At 31.7% G+C, this 17,771-nt stretch overlaps 9 protein-coding genes and 1 pseudogene across 10 annotated transcripts; 3 read left to right on the top strand and 7 right to left on the bottom strand.

Annotated features, from left to right (window-relative positions):
- Positions 1-3,151: 3,151 nt before the first annotated feature.
- Positions 3,152-6,170, bottom strand: TVAGG3_0972420 (annotated as a pseudogene). Its single transcript has one exon — positions 3,285-5,712. A coding segment is annotated over exon 1 (2,428 nt).
- Positions 6,171-6,555: 385 nt separating this feature from the next.
- On the bottom strand, positions 6,556-8,222 carry TVAGG3_0972410 (protein serine/threonine kinase protein; the record flags this gene model as incomplete). The annotated part of the gene is made up of 2 exons (XM_001308796.1): positions 6,625-7,503; positions 7,614-8,222. The coding sequence occupies 2 exons, from the start codon at positions 8,220-8,222 to the stop codon at positions 6,625-6,627; spliced, it is 1,488 nt and encodes a 495-aa protein (XP_001308797.1).
- Positions 8,223-8,816: 594 nt separating this feature from the next.
- On the bottom strand, positions 8,817-9,356 carry TVAGG3_0972400 (saposin family; the record flags this gene model as incomplete). The annotated part of the gene is made up of 1 exon (XM_001308795.2): positions 8,817-9,356. One exon carries the CDS (start codon positions 9,354-9,356, stop codon positions 8,817-8,819), a length of 540 nt encoding a protein of 179 aa, XP_001308796.2.
- Positions 9,357-9,743: 387 nt separating this feature from the next.
- TVAGG3_0972390 (uncharacterized protein) lies at positions 9,744-10,175 on the top strand (the record flags this gene model as incomplete). The annotated part of the gene is made up of 1 exon (XM_001308794.1): positions 9,752-10,006. The coding sequence occupies one exon, from the start codon at positions 9,752-9,754 to the stop codon at positions 10,004-10,006; it is 255 nt and encodes an 84-aa protein (XP_001308795.1).
- A 162-nt stretch (positions 10,176-10,337) lies between these two features.
- TVAGG3_0972380 (cellular component assembly) lies at positions 10,338-11,762 on the bottom strand (the record flags this gene model as incomplete). The annotated part of the gene is made up of 1 exon (XM_001308793.1): positions 10,338-11,762. The coding sequence occupies one exon, from the start codon at positions 11,760-11,762 to the stop codon at positions 10,338-10,340; it is 1,425 nt and encodes a 474-aa protein (XP_001308794.1).
- Positions 11,763-12,003: 241 nt separating this feature from the next.
- TVAGG3_0972370 (ubiquitinyl hydrolase protein) lies at positions 12,004-13,053 on the top strand (the record flags this gene model as incomplete). Its single annotated transcript, XM_001308792.1, has 1 exon — positions 12,004-13,053. The coding sequence occupies one exon, from the start codon at positions 12,004-12,006 to the stop codon at positions 13,051-13,053; it is 1,050 nt and encodes a 349-aa protein (XP_001308793.1).
- A 535-nt stretch (positions 13,054-13,588) lies between these two features.
- Positions 13,589-14,330, bottom strand: TVAGG3_0972360 (uncharacterized protein; the record flags this gene model as incomplete). Its single annotated transcript, XM_051253724.1, has 1 exon — positions 13,752-14,318. The coding sequence occupies one exon, from the start codon at positions 14,316-14,318 to the stop codon at positions 13,752-13,754; it is 567 nt and encodes a 188-aa protein (XP_051079298.1).
- Positions 14,331-14,527: 197 nt separating this feature from the next.
- On the bottom strand, positions 14,528-15,446 carry TVAGG3_0972350 (zinc ion transmembrane transporter protein; the record flags this gene model as incomplete). Its single annotated transcript, XM_001308790.1, has 1 exon — positions 14,580-15,446. The coding sequence occupies one exon, from the start codon at positions 15,444-15,446 to the stop codon at positions 14,580-14,582; it is 867 nt and encodes a 288-aa protein (XP_001308791.1).
- A 282-nt stretch (positions 15,447-15,728) lies between these two features.
- On the bottom strand, positions 15,729-16,733 carry TVAGG3_0972340 (phosphoprotein phosphatase protein; the record flags this gene model as incomplete). The annotated part of the gene is made up of 1 exon (XM_001308789.1): positions 15,759-16,733. One exon carries the CDS (start codon positions 16,731-16,733, stop codon positions 15,759-15,761), a length of 975 nt encoding a protein of 324 aa, XP_001308790.1.
- Positions 16,734-16,832: 99 nt separating this feature from the next.
- TVAGG3_0972330 (PX domain family) lies at positions 16,833-17,630 on the top strand (the record flags this gene model as incomplete). The annotated part of the gene is made up of 1 exon (XM_001308788.1): positions 16,841-17,272. One exon carries the CDS (start codon positions 16,841-16,843, stop codon positions 17,270-17,272), a length of 432 nt encoding a protein of 143 aa, XP_001308789.1.
- Between the last annotated feature and the right edge of the window lie 141 nt (positions 17,631-17,771).

Genomic DNA, 17,771 nt, shown 5'->3' with positions numbered 1-17,771 from the left:
GACTAGATATAATCTGAACTTTTGAATGCATACATTTTTTGAAAAAATTGGATTTTGAAAAATTATGTTGTTTGTGTATGAACTTCAAGAGAAATTTTAAGGAAAATATTAAGTTTAGTAATTTGTGTATATCTTGTTATGTAATGCATATTTTCGCGATCTGACGGCAGAAATCGAATCAGCGGATCCTGAAGAATCAGATTACGCGGGAAAAATAGGTTTTGAACGCTTAGATAGGGCTAAAATGATGTTTTATGAGGTGTGGTGTATAAATATAGTTTTTGCGATAATATGGCATGAGATCAGAATATGAAGTGAGTATATATGTGTTTTTTTTCACTGGTTTATATGTTGAGATAGCTCAGTAGAGTCTGTAAAATAGTTCAGTACATGCTATAAGTTAGATAAAGCACAAAAAAATATGAAATAAATATTAATTAGGAAAAAATATAATGTAAAGATTGTATGTAAAGATAATTATATAGTATTTAAAATTTATTAAAACAAGAGTGCATATTACACTCTTGTCGGTCAAACTTTTGCAATCACATTCTGATTGCAACAAATTGTCTCATTCTGGGAGACATGCAGTGGCAATGTCTCCCGGAATGACACATTGTGACCGACAGGAGTGCATATTACACTCTTGTCGGTCAAAGTTCCGCATTCAAGTTATGAATGCGGAACAGTGTGCCAATCTGGGAGACATGCAGTGGCAATGTCTCCCGGAATGACACATTGTGACCGACCGGAGTGCATATTACACTCTTGTCGGTCAAACTTTTGCAATCACATTCTGATTGCAACAAATTGTCTCATTCTGGGAGACATGCAGTGGCAATGTCTCCCGGAATGACACATTGTGACCGACAGGAGTGCATATTACACTCTTGTCGGTCAAAGTTCCGCATTCAAGTTATGAATGCGGAACAGTGTGCCAATCTGGGAGACATGCAGTGGCAATGTCTCCCGGAATGACACATTGTGACCGACCGGAGTGCATATTACACTCTTGTCGGTCAAACTTTTGCAATCACATTCTCATTATACAATCTCTTTATTTTCTTGCCTGTCCATACATATAATTAGTACATAAACAATATACCTTATTCACAAATCCCTTAAGCACAAATTTACCATATGATTTGTATTTATCTTTAAAAATCTTAATATTTTCAATAATTATTGAATTCTACATCTATTTAGTTTATCAAAACACTCAATGTTATAAAATCATATTAGTTTATATCATTTATCATCAGTTTTCATTTTACGCATGTAGTTTTTAAATCTCTATTAATTTTGAAATGAACAATATATTCACAATTATATGCAGTGTCAATAGATATCTTGTTGTCTATGAAATTAACAATTTTTTCAAATTATATTGATATTCTTCAAATTGTGAATTTGTTACATTTAATTACAAATATTGTCTTCTCCCTTATTTTGCATTTGACTTACATTAATAACCAAGCTTAATTTGAACAATTGATGCCCAATTCAAAATGTCTTTCCAAAATTAGCCGAATTTCAAAAATTGACATGATACCACATTCTACATCAATTGGAATTAAGAATATTCCAAATTAAATAAAAAATATCAATCTTTTCAAAATTTATAATATTATCTTTTTTTAAACTGTTATTATATCATTATCATTCATAGCCTGACTTATCAAAATGAATTTCAATTCATATTGTTCAAATAAAGCATTACTTTGAAAGTTTGAATCATTACTCCGACATATTTTCCTATATAGTAAAATCACAACCGAGATTGATATATGCATAACATTTCTAGCCATTTGCATGTAGATATGTGAAATTTTAACTCTAATTTTAAAATATTATAATTTTTTTTATATATCATGTCATTATGTATAAATCAATTCACCGGATCATATATATTAATATATCTGTAATTGAATAGACTAGGCCAATTACATTAGTTTGATATCTTGATAACTTTTTAGATTTAGATTTCAACCTCAGCAATATATACTACTATGTACCAGTAATATAATGTTATAATAATGGGTTTGGATCTTCATGTAGTGTGGTTTTACAAGCAAAATAAATTTCGTCTAATTGGACTATGAATGTCATTAGTAGACTACTAAAATCATATGGTAGATTCTCTAGTGCCTACATAAGTATATGGTATATGTCACAAAGAATGTTTCCAATCAGGGAGCTGTATTAATGAGCTTTTATAAAAATTTACGGGCGTGTCAGATTCCAATAACAAAAACTTTAGGGTATTTTACAATGACTCTCATTGGCTCAAAATATTTCATCATAACTCAAGAATTTGTTATTTTAATAATGATACTGCAAATTATTCCACAAACAAACATTGTTTCTCTATATTAAGTAAAATAGACGAAAAATTTACAATTTACAATGGCACAGATAATGTATATTCAATGATGCTTGAACTTCCACAGATTCCCCAATATATTCGATGGCATCAATATAGCCATTTTACCGAACCGAATCCATCATTAATAGGGTATAAGCAGCTACCAGATACTAACGGATCTTGGGATAAATTTATAGGATTGCATGCAGTTAATGATGAAATGGCTCAATATACACTTTATTCATGTAAGAATAATGGTGATGGAGATCAATTAATTGGTCTGAAAACTGATATTATCGCTCCATATATACCCTTTTATCAGTATTGGGTTCAATTCATTGATATATGGATTGAATTAAGAAATTTATCCTCAATGAATTTGCTTAATCCATTGATTATCAGATGCACTGAAAAGATTACATTTCAGCAATGTCATTTCTATGCTTATTTGTTTTTGTTTATTAACCATAAAAGAAATTGATTATTCTATGATTATTAATTAATAATCTAATTAATACAAAGAAAAATCTATGATTATTAATACCTTTGTCGAGTAACATTTTAATCACAAAATTAAATGTGGTTTAGAACTTAAAATCAAAAAAGATTGTCAAACAATTTTGCCAAAATTTCCTTTGACTTTTCAGAAAATTGAGACATTTCAGACACATGTGCAGATTACGAATATCTTAATCCAAATGGTTTTACATCTGATGAATATAGTCCGCATATGCCATTCTTCGAATATTTTGTTCAGTTTATTGATTTATGGATTGAATTAAGTGACTTATCATTATTGAAGTTGCTAAAGCCATTTTATACTATTTATACAAAAAATATTTCATAATGTATGATTATTCCATTAATATATTCTTATAAGTTAATTAAAAATATAATAAAAAGCTCTATTTTATTTCTATTATTGATTGAGGATGTTGAAAATGTTTGATAATTTTTCTTGGTCATCTAAAACAATTTCTTGGATACTGTTTTGGAGATTTGGAATTGATGCAGAAACCTGCTTGAATATCAATGATAATCTTGATATCATATCTGAATCAATCTTTTCGCTGGTTAGTTGTTCAACAGATTCAGAGAAGAATTTAACCAAAACAGTGAAAAACATGTTTTTGTACTTGTTATCTTCTGAAAGCTGAGAATAAATGAATTCGAACAAAGACATGACATTCGAATTCTCGTCAATATCACATTTGCATGGCATCGAAGCTAAAGCAATTTGTGCATAATCATGAACATCAAATTCGTAATTTCTTACTAAATAACTCAAACAACTCAAACAATTGTCAATCAACATCATATTTTCAATGTCTTGTTCATTGTTCTCTTGTGAAAGTCTCTTCTTGACTTCTTCGTAAATTTCGGAATTATTTTGATCAATAATTGGTAATTTTAGCTTAGAAAACCTTCCAAACAAGTAAAAAGTAGCATATGAATTTCTTTCCAATTGTGAAATTGCATCAAAGAAAACGTCAGAAGAATGTTCATTATTCGGCTGTAAAACAAACAAATTTGTTAAAACAATTAATATTGCATCAGATAAAAGAAGATCCTTTGTTTTAGTGAAAGGAATCAAACTTGGAATGAAAGAAACTAATGTTTCTGTTAATTCAGGAATATTCAAACTCAAATTAATGATTTCATTTGCATTTGGATGCAAATCCTGCAAATAAACTCCTGTTTTGGAAGTAAAACATTTGTGGGTGAAGTTGAAACACTTTAATGCTTGTTTTGCAATCTTTCTTTGTTTTTCTATGTCCAAATTCTCAAAAATAAGTGAAAGTGAAGTGAAACAATGTCCGACCAATTCTACATCTCCATTTTTGGTCATTGGTATTAAAATCTCCGCCAAACTCATTTGCAAACCTCTGATAAGTTCTTCGTCTTCTATATTATAAGTTGCGCGTGCAAAATATTCACTTGCAATTGCAGAATGAATATTTGATCTCACACGAATTGAATTCAAAAATGTTTCGTAATTTTGTATAAAAGTTTCTGGGAAAATCGAACATAAATTGCATCCCCATCTCAAAGCATAATCTCCTGGTTTTCTTTGTGATGTTGTCATCTGATGTCTCTTGAGTAGAGATTTGAGCAAAAAGTGAAACAATCTCATTTATTGATTCATAAATTTGTTCTGGAAAAGAAGTGGCAACGAAACCAAACGCATTTATGAAATAAACTAAAATTGTTTCGTCATCAGAATTCAAGCCTGTACTAAGAAAAGTGACAACATCTGATAATATATCAACAAAATATTCTTTTCCTTTCTGGGAAAGATGTCCAATGATGTAAACGGCATCACACAAAAGCGGATTGTCAAAATCTGACATAATTTCTTGAATAATTTGGAAAACTGTTGTAAACTGTTTTTCTGTCAAACCGTTACAACCGATAACGAGTTCTGCCACAATTCCAAGCATTACCTGTTGATCTGCAGTATTTCCGTCAGGGAGAATTTCGATGATCATATTAAGACAATCATCAAAAATTATGTCAGTTTTTCTGGCACTTTTTAGTAAATCTTTGAATGCTGATAAAAGTTCTTTGGACAAGTTGTTTTTAACTGCAGTAAGAGAACTGATATAAATATCATTCACGTACGGATCAAGAGCATCTTCATTGGATTCAAAAAGTGAACTGAAAGCGGCCAAAGTTGATTCAATTAAACAAAGTGAAGAAGACTCTAAAAATGACTTCAAAAGTGAAGTGAAGTATTCAATGTTGTTTCTGTAGAAGAATATGTTGTCTTGAGTGTTGATGATGAACTCACAAATTGAAAATGCTCCGAAAATTTTCTGAGAGTTCTCTGAAAAAATTGAAGCAAAATATTCGGTTATTTCGGTTATAGAAAGGTCGAAGAAAGAACAAATTGTGTATAAATCGTAAGGAGAGATACCACGGCTGTCATTTTGATCGAAAGCATCTTCTGCCAAGTTTTCTGTCGCTTGATATCCCAAAGAAACTGTTTCTAAGTTTTTACCAAAAATTTCATAATTTTCAAAAAGTGACAACAAAATTTGATGGGACAAATTTCTTCTCTTTAGGGAGAATTCTTTGTTTGAGATGGTATCGATGATCAATGGAAAGATTGTAGTGGCATCGAAGTTCTTGTATTCGCTGTTTGATAAGTAGAGAAGTAAGTCTGATAATTCTGGAAAATCTTCATCGGAAACTGTAGGAATTAGATTTGGTATGAGTTCAAGGAACTGTGTTGTACGTGTGTTATCATCAAATGTGTTCAAATACTCGAGAACTGCCCTGATTGCAACAATTTCAGTGAGTCCACCTGCAGATATGCCTTTTTGAATGAGTTCCATGATTTGCATGTCGTAATCAAAGACTTCTTTGGTTATAACTGAGAAATTGAGTAGTAATTTCAGTGAAATTAGAAGATTATGTTGTGAATTTGTTAGTAATGGCTCCAATATATACTTTGTAGCTATTGGAAACTGTTCCGCAGACTTAAATAATGAGATTATGTTTGAAATTATTAAATCTTTTGCCTGTGGATTTGATATTGAATATAAAATTTGATAAATATTAATCCATATTTCAAGATTTTCATCTAAAACTGCCCTATCAGTGCATGAAAATACTCTTTTAAGTTGTAAAATTGCTAGTTTCTGATGATAAGTGTTGGTTGAAGATTTGAGGATTTCAATAAGTGGTTCAAATGCATTCAAAGATGAACAGAATTCATTGATTTCGGCAGACACTTCATATGCATTATCTGATTTTCCATTCTGAATGATGTTAAATCGTTCGACTAAAAAATCTACTGCACTCATCAAAGAATTTGATATTTTGAAATATGCAAATAGTATATGTGCTATCAAAGTAATTTAAATGTAATGTCATTAAAGGAAAAGATTCAAAAATTTTATAAATTTTCAAAAATACTCAATATTTATGCACTATTTGAACCAACTCTAAACAATATATGCTTTAAGGAAACAATTGATGTGAAAATAAGGTAATTATGTCTAAAATTTATTTGTGATTGAATCTCTGCTCCATTTTCGAGAATGATCTCCTATTTAATTTCCATTGCCACTTTATAGAAAGTTCCGTATCATATGCGAATTCTTATAATTTTGAAATTAGGATTATGAGAATTCGAAGTGCTTGATATATAAATACATAAATAAGAAAAACAATCATTATGTGCCTGAGAATAAACACTAGTATATATATATCTTTTATTTATAAACATTTAAAAAAAAAATAATTAAAAATTTCTAAAATTCACTTAACATATTAAGAACTGTATCATTGAGAACATATATTTCAGATTGTTCTATCTCCGAGTAGCTCAAATTCATTGTTATCCACTCCTCAGCCGTGTATTCTAATGTTACAACGATTGTTGCTCTGTCTTCAAGTCTTCTTGCGATGATTGTCATATCATCAGGATGGAACCATTTGAAGCAGAGATTGGAGAGCAACTGTTGCATGTGAGCCAAGATTACTTCTGCTGGCAATTGTATATCGACAAAAGGCTGAACTACTTCTTGAGGATATTCTTTGTTCGGGAAATTTCCCCATTGTGCCCTTGTCGCGAGTGAATAAACTTCAGGAGAACTGACATCATAAGTGTTTTGTCTTCTTCGCCCGTAAGAATCCAAAGAACCTGCTCCGAACACTTGGTTTGATTCCATTTCCATTCCGGAATTATCCATAGGCATCATCATGTCTTGGTTCTCAGTGAATTGCCATGGAAGAGAATCAATTGAACCTTGTGTAATCAGCATGAAATACAAAACCTTCGCCATCGAAGATCCTTGTGTTTGGAGCTGTGATTCTATCTCTTCCTGCGAGGAATATCCCATCTGTGTGAGTGTTATAATAGCGTTGTGGTCTAACTCTTCACGGAGAATGGGATCGGAGTAGAAAGGAATTGGAAGAGGCTTTGGAAGAATGTAATCTTCAGGAAGACCAATGCGGAAAGCTGGATGTGCTTTGATTTGGGCTGTAGTAAAGCGACTGTTGGGATCGGAGTTAAGACAGTTTGCAAGAAGATCGTTAATTGGATCGGAAACGTCAGGCATCACGTAATGTCCAGATTTAATCTTTTCAACTGTTTTTCTGTATGCTGGATCTTGGAATGGAAGTTTACCCTGTGTGTTAGTATTTTTAAAATAAAAAAAATATGAAATTTTAATAACAAAAAAAATTTGGAATTTTTGAAAATTTTTTTTTGTTATTAAAATTTCATTAAAAAACATACTGTTAATAATGTGTATAATACAATTCCACAGCTCCAAATATCAGCAGGGAACCCATGGTATGGAACTCCATTGACGATTTCTGGAGCTGCGTAGTAAATTGAACCACAATAAGTGGTAAGAGGATCAGAACTTGCAATTCTAGCAAAACCGAAGTCAGCTATCTTAATATTGTTGTGTTCATCTAAGAGAAGATTCTCTGGCTTAATATCTCTATGACAAATTGATCTGGAATGAAGAAAATCGATGCCGAATATGATTTGTCTAAAGAAATGCATGGCTTCCGCCTCGGATAGGCAGCCTCGACTGATTAAGTAATCAAATAACTCTCCATTCGATGCATATTCAAGTACTAAATAAATATGATGAGGACTTTCGCAGATTTCTAATAATTTTAGTAATCGACTATGCTTAAATATGCGCATAACCGCAACTTCTCGTTGAATTTTCTCTTTGATATTTGGTTTGCTTTCGAAAAATGATTTTTTGATAATTTTTATCGCTGCAAATTGTCCTGTCTGCATATTTCTGGCTAATTTAACTTTACCACAACTTCCTGAGCCTAGAACTCTTTCAACTACGTAATCTCCGATTTTTTCTGCAAATTCCATTGTCACTTTTCTCAAAATTTTTGATTTTACATCACAGAAGGTTATTGATCGTACTTAGTTCCATTTTACGTGATTTACTTAGCGAACAAATTGCCCTCAAAATATTCTAAAATACTCGGTTTTGACGCGATTAAAAATTCAATTTAATTGGTAGTGAATAATAGTATCTATACTCTGAGTTTGTTCGGATTTTGATATTTGGTCTAACTTTTTCCAAGGATGACCGTTAATCAAATCTCAAGATCTCAGAATAAAACCAAATAGAGCTAGAGGAAATAATGATTTTCCTTTATTTAACGGAGAAGCATTTGCAATGATGGCAACTGTTTGTCAATGATTTTAGATATCAAATTTATTAAGAGCATATATATAATATTATTTTGTTACTTTATTTGTTAGAACTAATATATCAATATTCATAAGTTATCCTATTAGAATATTAGAAATAAAATTTCTCAATCAATTTTTTTATAAAAATGTTCTAACATTTTCCGTAAATAAAAGTTTAGTCAAAAAGCATCTCCATTTTACACATCATTACATAGTTTTATGCAAATTAATAATCTCATCAGTATATTAATTTAACTAGCTGACTTAGTCATCTTGGCAAAATCCTGCAGTGTTACAAAGTTCTAAGGTATCAAAGTGAGCTAAAACTAGATAAATTAAAGTATCAACGTTTGCCTGATTTACGCTACCGCAAAGCATGTTGAAATTCATTGCAAAGCAGACATTTTTAACGAATTCAGTCAATATAGGAAGAGAAATTTCCTTTAGACCATCACCAGTTAAGTATTCAATAAGGTTTTGGCAGAATTCGCAGTTATTAGAGGTTTCATGAAGTGTAATGCTTGATGATCCTTTTCTTGGAGAATTTTGAGAAAGTGGTTGTGGTTTGGGACGGCATTTACCCAAGGAAACACAGACGTCATGTGTTGTTACTAAATCTTTAAACTTATTTTGGAGCTGAGAAGCTACCTTGTTGCATTTTTCACTTCCTTTGCAAAAAGGAAAATCTGTTTTAATGGAAGCATTGTGGAGACCCATTGTAAATTTAGAATACTCCTTTTGGCATTTGGCACAACTGGATAAAAGCGTCTTTGAGGAGGAAAAGATAGTTAGGAGCAAGAACATCCTGATCAGATTGTCAAGTTTTAGAGTGATAAATTTCAAATGAAAATTAAGATTGAATATTTGAAAAGAAACGTGGTTGAGAATAAAAGTTTGATATTTTGATATTACTGTGAGTGTTATTCAAATATTAGATCTGATGAAAAGTGACACAAAAATCAGGTCTGATCATAGTTAATCAGACTAATAAAAAATTTATTTACAAAGTCCTTTGTAATAAATTGAGTTTGTACAAAAATTTTTGTAGATATTTGATTTGAGTTCATGGAAATAATGCTTTTTTATAATCGATATCATGATAGTTTGAATGGACATCTCATGTGTATTTAAAAGCACTATTTTGTTTTAAAATTTGTTGGCAAGTTTATAATTCAGTGGAAAATTTTTGCCAAAAAAAAATGGATGCTGACAAGATTTTTTCTCAGGCTTCCAATTTTGTTGATGAAATTAATGCAGATGAGTCAACTAAAAAGGTTACTATGATCAGCAATGCTGAAGAAGAATTGAATCAAATAAAAGAAATAATAGAAAAAAATTACAATGAAATAAAGCATGATAAAGATAAAATCGACAAACAAAAGGAAAATATGGAATATTTCATCAAATATATTATCGCTTTTGAGAATAAAGAAAAACAACAACAGCAAAATTAATCCAAATTTGATAGTAATTCACTTTTAGTTAAGTACAAACTTTCAACTCTTCAATTTTCACTTAATAAATATATCAAATTCCGTTTGCTCAGCAAATAAAATATTTATATAAAGATCTGTTATACTTGTTGTTTTATATTTTGATAAATAAACTATTGTTTTAAAAAATATTACCCTTACTTCAATAATTATTTTAGTGGCTTAAATATCTGAAAATATTTTTAAAAAAAAAGATTTTTTCTAATCCATATTGAAGTATTTCCACTTCGTATGAGAAAAAATGATTTAAATGTATCATAATTAAACACAAACATTTTTAATAATTAAATAATTATTTCTTTCTTGGGAGTTTCTTTGTTCCATTCAAGTAATCGAAAGGCTTACTTCTCAAATCTTCAATGCTGAACAATTGTACTTCGGGTACCTTATACTTTGGCTTTGTCTTTGGTTTCTTCTTTTTAATTTCTTCCTGTTGGATATTTAATAATCTTCTTGCTTCTTCATTTTTCGGATCCTTCTCTAAAGCAGTCATCAAATCTTCCAAAGCTTCTTCGTATTGTCCCAAAGATACTTTGACTTTGGCTCTAACAACATATATATCCGCGAAATCACCGCATTCTTTGATCGACTGATTCAACTCAAACAAAGCAGCTGTTGTTTTATCTTTCTTAAGATTTTCTCTGGCAATTGAGTAATGTGTAATTGCCAAACGCTGCTGTAATCCTTCGCCAGAAGCTCCGCATTCAGCTGCTCTATGGTAGTTGGCAAGAGCACTCTCGAAATCTTCTGTTGCACGGTAGCAGTCGCCTTTGTTGATGAAGAAATTCGGATCATCAGGAGATTCTCTCATCGCGGCGTCAAACCAAACAATTGCTTCTTGTGGATATCCGTTCATGAATGTTCCAATGCCCATATCGTTGTACGTCAAGGCGAGTTGACGCTGGGCTTCGACATTGGGTGTTTGGTCGAGAATTGAGATGAGTTCTCGTTCAGCTTCGGCGAGATTTCCGGCACTTCGCATAATCATGGCTTTATGGACACGCATTGGGATGAGATCTGGTCTGATCTCGAGTAAGGAGTTGATTTCGACAAGAGCGGCTTCTCTTCTGTCACTCATAAGCATCTCATCGATTGTAGAGGTTTTTTTATCGACAAAAACTTTAATTTGATCGAGAACATTCTTTGCAATTGGATTGTCTGGATCTTGAGCAAGAGCATCGTTAGCTTGGGCATATGCTTCAGCTAATTTATCAAAATGAAGAGAAGTATTTGAAAGTAAAGCATCGATGTAAGGATGATTCATGGTTTTCTTGGCTTCTAAAAGACCTGAAACCGCATCAGGATATTGTCCTAATGCAATATGTGACAGTGCAGCGAATAATCTTGAATTAATATTATGTCTATCGTATTGTGAAGCGCGATTAAAGTGCTTAAGAGCACCTGTATATTGTTTCTTTTCTTGTAATAAAAGGCCTTCGTTGAAATTTAATGATGCGCACCAAGCAGCAGCTTTAGAGTTAAGAGGATCAAGTTCCATGACACGCTGCATATCTAGTAATGCAGAATGGATATCACACATGTTTGCATAAGCAATAGCGCGATAATAGAATGCTTTTTTCTGTGTTGGATCGAGGAATAAAAGTCTGGACGCTTGCTGAGCTGCTTGAGTGAATCGTTCATGTTTTATAAGTCTACGAATTGTTGTAATTTCTTTCTCAAAATTGCCAGAAAATGCTCCATCCTTGTTTTCAGTCATTCTAACGTTCTTGGAACTATTTATTCTTGAAAAAATTATTAAACGAATTTAGGATAGATAAACAGTATAGATGATTTAAATGATATGTTGTCGATAAACTTCATTGTTATCTTCAGATTTAATTCCCAAAATCATCCTTTTTTCTTCTTGTTGTGTGTAAATATAATCTTGATCGTCTTTACATAGATAGAAATCATTTGGTAGCTATCTTCTTAGTATTTTATTCTCTCAAAAATTTTAGATGCGTCACCAGCTTTCTTCAATATTTGAGTCATCTGGTGAAGGAAAGTTTGATCCACATCTTCCATTTGGACAATTTGCAAATTTCTTCCCACCAGGTCTTGGAAATCCTGGAAATCTATGCTATTTGAATTCATTAATTCAAACATTTGCATCTTCAGTCCAATGGCGCAATTTTTTTGAAAAATGTCCGAAAACAAATCCGATTTTAGCTGAAATTAATGAGATTTTAAATAGTTTATCTCGTCCATTAAATGGTAATACAATTATTTCAACGAAATCTCTTAGAAAGCAACTTCAAAAGGCAGGGTTAACTATAGATCCTACAATTCAGACTGATATTCACGAATTTTATACTTTATTTATTGAAATTATCGAAAATCAACTTATGCAAAAACTAACATCACCAACCAGCGCATTTGCAACACGTAGAATATTCCCTACACATTGTATTTACGAAGAAACCATTACATGTCCGATTTGCAATTCATCAACTTCACGTATTGACCAGACGTCAACATTTATCTTAGATGTAACGTCTGGATCATTGAATAATGCGCTCCAAGAATACTTTGGCCCAATTACAATTCAATCTAAGTGTACTCACTGTAATCGAATGACAGACAGGAAATTAAGGCGATCAATCCTATTTTTACCAAGGTCAATATTATTCTTTTTGACTAGAAATGTAGGAATTGGTCGACCAATTAACCAAGAATTTGAATTTCCAGAATGGCTAGATATTACAAACTACTCACTTGTTCCTTTAGAAGAAGTTAAGGAAGAAGTACCTTTGATGCGTGGAAGCCTTTCAGGAATAAGTGAAATACAAGATGAAACTTCAGGTTTCCGTTTAACATCTGTTTCTGCCTTCCTTGGTTCAGATAATGCAGGTCATTACTTCACTTATAGACAGCATTTTGAAGAAGGAGGTCTTCGAATGAGAAGATGGGTTAAATGCAGTGATTCCACAGTTACTGTTGTTCCACGCAGTGAAGTTTTCGCTGCTAAGCGTAATTCTATCCTTCTTCATTACGAACTCGTTCATTAAAATATATATTAATGTAAAAATTTAATAATAAGTTTTGTTTATTAAATGTTATAAGGTTTTTATTGTTTTTTCTGTTCACATGTATAAAATCACTAAACGATTTGTATACAATAACAATTCTATCTTTTAATCTGAATTGAAATTGCATTAATTCTCTATATTGATCAGTGAATATGAGATACTTTTAATCAAATTAATGCAATGAAGTTGGAGTATGAACAGAAGTTGTTCATTTATTGTTGTCTTTGAAATTTTATGCAAATTTCACTCAAATTTTGATATTTTATCCAGATTCGCTAAAAGTTTGCTTGTTGTCCTAATTTAGTGTGTTTCTGTTTCTCGATTTTTTCCAAATTTTTTTTAAAATTGGGGAAATAATTTTATTTTTCAAAATTTTTTTTCTCAAATTTTCATTTTCAAAATAATTTTGGAATAATAAAAGTTGGGGCTAATGAAATTTAAATATACCATTGTAATTAATAATAATTGAATATACATATTAACCAATTTAATTGGAAAGATATTGGCTATTTATCGAAATATTGTTTAGATTATCATAATTTTTTCAAAATAGTTTAAAAAATTCGCATGCAGTTATCCTTAACATGAATAACATTGTATAAAAATCAACAAAATATCTAACATTCGAACAAATAATATATTTATGTAGAAAAACAAAACATAAAAAAGGAATGTACTTATTGAGGTTGATTATTCAAGTACTTTTCTTTGAAGTTTTTAAGAACTTCGTCCATTTCGCAAATTTTTGTCATGATTGGAGCAAATAACTTGTTGACATTGACCAATTTGGCTTTAAGCTCAGTAGATTTAGCATGCAGTTCATGGTATTGCTGTTTTAATTCTTTGTAACGTTTGATTTCATGTTGCATTTGCTGTTTCATAAAATCATCTGGGTGAAGCTTTGCAGCTTCTTCTTCTGTCATACCTGCTGCAGCCATAAATTCTTCTCTTGGTTGAATATTCAAACCATCAAGATTGAATGGCGGAATTTCAATATTTTGAATATCTTCAGCCATAATTTGGCACGTATAAAGATAACTATCGTTAGTTGAGTGAATGGCATGAACGTTCTTAACAACTTTTTGCAATTCGAGCAATGTTTGATTTCTTGCAAATGAAACATCGATATACATCTTGTTTATCATACTAATTAAAGCAACAATTTCAACTAGATGAGATTTAAACTCTTCTTGGCTGTTCAAACCTGCTACAAGTTCTCGAAGTTGAGCAAATGGATTATCCATTAAAAATTGTTGAGGGAAAAAGAAATAAAAATAAAGGGGGAACCACTCTCTGTTGATAATCTGATCCTGTGACATTGCGTTCATATTTTAAAATGTATTTCCAAGAGATTTTTCAAGTTTCAAATCTAAAAATCTTTGAAATGAGTAATATAAAAATTAAATTTTCATTTAAATTAGAAGTATTTACACAAGTACAATACATAACATATCTACTATTTAGTCATATACAATAAAACTAAGACAAGCTTTAACATAAACAAATTATTCGTATATTGTTTCAATTTCTGCGATGAAGAGCATCCATACTACTCCACCAAGGAACATGAAGTAATTCCATGCTCTCTCCTTTCTGCTGAAATCCTTCTTCTTGTATAAAAGGTTTTTCCATTCATAGGAACCGACATAAAGGAAAGATCCTGCGGAAAAAGCAGAAATAATACCAATAGTATCATGTCCTGCTAACTTATCTATATATATTCCAACGATAGAAAAGATAGGAGTTAATATTGAATAAATTACACTTAATATCCAGTACAAAGACTTTTTTGGTCTATCCTCTATCATAAACAGACCTAAAGCAAAAGCTTCAATTGGTTTGAAGCCAATCATAGCTACATATAAACCAACAACTTTTGTGAATTTGAGTAAAATTCCAAGGCCAAAGCCTTCAATGAACGAATGGATGCATAAAATTATATACAACGACCATTTTTGAATCGAGAGATATTTCGTTCCGAATAGTGTTGGTGTTATAGATTGAGCATCACTTAACATATTAGGTGTACCATCCATGAGTGTGATCATGTTTTCATCTTGTGAGTCTGTTGCGATTTCAGCAGGTTTTTCTTCGGATACTGTGAGGAAAGAAATCAAAGTAAAAATAACGAAGGTAGCTAAGCAAACAGCTGGCGCTAATGGATAATTAAGCTTGATATTTTGAAGATTTAAGAATGCATCATCAAGTAAGTGAACGATTCCAGCTCCAAGAAAAATTCCGCCTGCTAAACACTCACCTCTGATTTGCCAAGTTGCCTTTCTAAAGAACAATGGGAATGACAAGCCTGCAATTGCTGATAAAAAGATAAAAAACGATCCGAGGTACTTAGCTAGAACCACCTTATTGATCATTTTCGGATTCTGAATTTTATACCTTAACCCTGAAACATTTATTTAGCTCAATAACATGAATGCAAGAATTAACATATCAATCAAAATCTTTTGAGGTTTTCTGAATAATTTGAAAGCTGCTCTTATCCATCATTATTTTACTCATTTTCCATATATTGAGCTCGAACTAAACTCAAACACAAATCCGAAAACCACCTTTTCTAAAGAAATTAAATTTCGATGTAATGGGGCATCTAAAAAGCAGCAAAAATATAATTTCAATGTAAAGAAACAATTTATCAAATAGGAAATAAGCAACAAAAACAAAACAAATTATTCAGGATAAAGAATAGAGTTAATATTCTTTGCACGATGATGGTGCTTGAGTTTTTCTAGTATAATAAAAAGCTCATTATCTGTCGGATCATCAAACCATGACCCAATTGGAATTGCATTATATGGCTGTAGCAAATAAGCAACGCTAGAGTTATCGATAATAATAATTTTCTCTAATGGTCTGTTCAAGCGGCTCAAATCTTTAACAAAGCTGCCATTGAAGTCTGTACAAGCTTCACGATAAAGTCTATATTTAACAACTCTGCCCTTATCGATGAAATCGATAACAGGATCTGCATAAACCTGGCAAGAAGCAGTAAAAATTATAATTTCGTAAAGAGATCCTAATTCTCTCAAGAATTTTTCGGCTCCTGGACGTACACATACGAAAACACCAACCGGATTCTGTTCTACACCGATGTTAAATCTATAATCTGCATGAGGAATAGCTAAGAATGAACTATGTACTAAAGTTTCATCCAAATCGAGAACTAAACATATTTTTCCGCGATCCTCGGATGATTGTGCTGGTAGTAGTGAGCCATCCGGCGCGACAGCTTGCTTATTCTGATCAGGCCTTGCAACTGGTGCACCACAACAGGATCTCGACGCAGCTTCTTGCTGTTGCTCTTGAGTTCCATCTTGTTCCATAATAGTATCTGGAGGAGCTAAAGAAGAAAGTGTTTGTTCTGTAAGCGATTCCATTGTAAAGGCAGTTGAACTGTTGAAAATTGAAGTTGCAACGATTGAAGTAGTCGCAGTAGTAATAGATGCATCTGGTAAAGCGCCTCCAAAAGGAGTATCGAGGTTTTTGCCACTTGCCATCGACTTTAAAATTTCCATTTCGAGTTTTTGAACAACTTTTGGATCGAGAGTATGTTTACCACGAATGTGAGTATCTTGCACATCCTCTTGGTTAACTTGCTCATCTTCTCCTTTTTGGACTTGAGTTACATATTTTGATAAATCCATTTTTAAACAACGTTCAAAAAGTGCTAAATTTGTGTCACATTTTTGTAAAAATTTGTTTACAAAATAAAAAATAAATTTCAATTGAAAATAATCGACTTTTTTAATTTATGAAAAGTTATTCATTGACAGAGATCAGCCCACATGCCAAATCTCTATTAGATGAATCGCCTGCAGATCCGAAAGTATTTATAGCTTGTAAAGTTTTCGAAGATGATGAAACATCAGATCTATTATACGTTGTTTCACTCGAATTGGGTGTAATGAGAGGGGATAAAGTCAAGTCCAAAGAAGTTTTCAAACGTGCTGGTGATTTTGAAGCATTTGATAAAATAATACAAACTTATTTTAGAGAATTTAAATTCCTCGATCCTCTTCCGTCAAAAAAGGCTCTCGTACGATATGAAAAGCTTACGGATGAACAAAGAATCGAATCTATCGAATCATACTTCTTCAAACTTCTACAAATTCCTGGAATTGTAATTCTTCCTGCTTTTCTCGAGTTTTTCAATCTTGATGCAGATTTGTTTATGCAAGAATAATCAATTAATATCAAATTTAGCTTATAAAAAAGCGAATTCAATTTTATCGATTTTGTATTCTTGCACTAAAGTTGATTTTAGTTCAACGAAATGAAGTTATTCATGAATCAAACCATTAATGTTCAAAATAATTTCCAAATTCGGATAACTAAGTTCTCGATATCAAATTGAATACATTCCAACGGTTTTGGCCCTTCACTTAGGATTATGCGCGGCAAGTGGCTCAAGAAGCGTATGCGGAGACTGAAAAGGAAGAGGAGGATGATGAGGTCCAAATAAGCTCCTCTTTCTTGAGAGTGGCCTCCGTGGTATTTTTTCCAATAGAAATCTATTAGAATAAAGTTCACAACCTTAAAAATTTTTCTTTATTTCTTTTTTTTACAAGTTACTACTCCTTCAATTGCAATTGTTGGGAGCAAAACTTAATTTTTTCTTAGCGATATTAACATGATTTGATTACGAATTGATGGACAATAATCTAACTAGTACAAATAAATTT

Source organism: Trichomonas vaginalis, chromosome I, assembly GCF_026262505.1.
Source record: "Trichomonas vaginalis G3 chromosome I, whole genome shotgun sequence".
NCBI lineage: Eukaryota > Parabasalia > Trichomonadida > Trichomonadidae > Trichomonas > Trichomonas vaginalis.
This window is presented reverse-complemented; position numbering and strand designations above follow the sequence as displayed.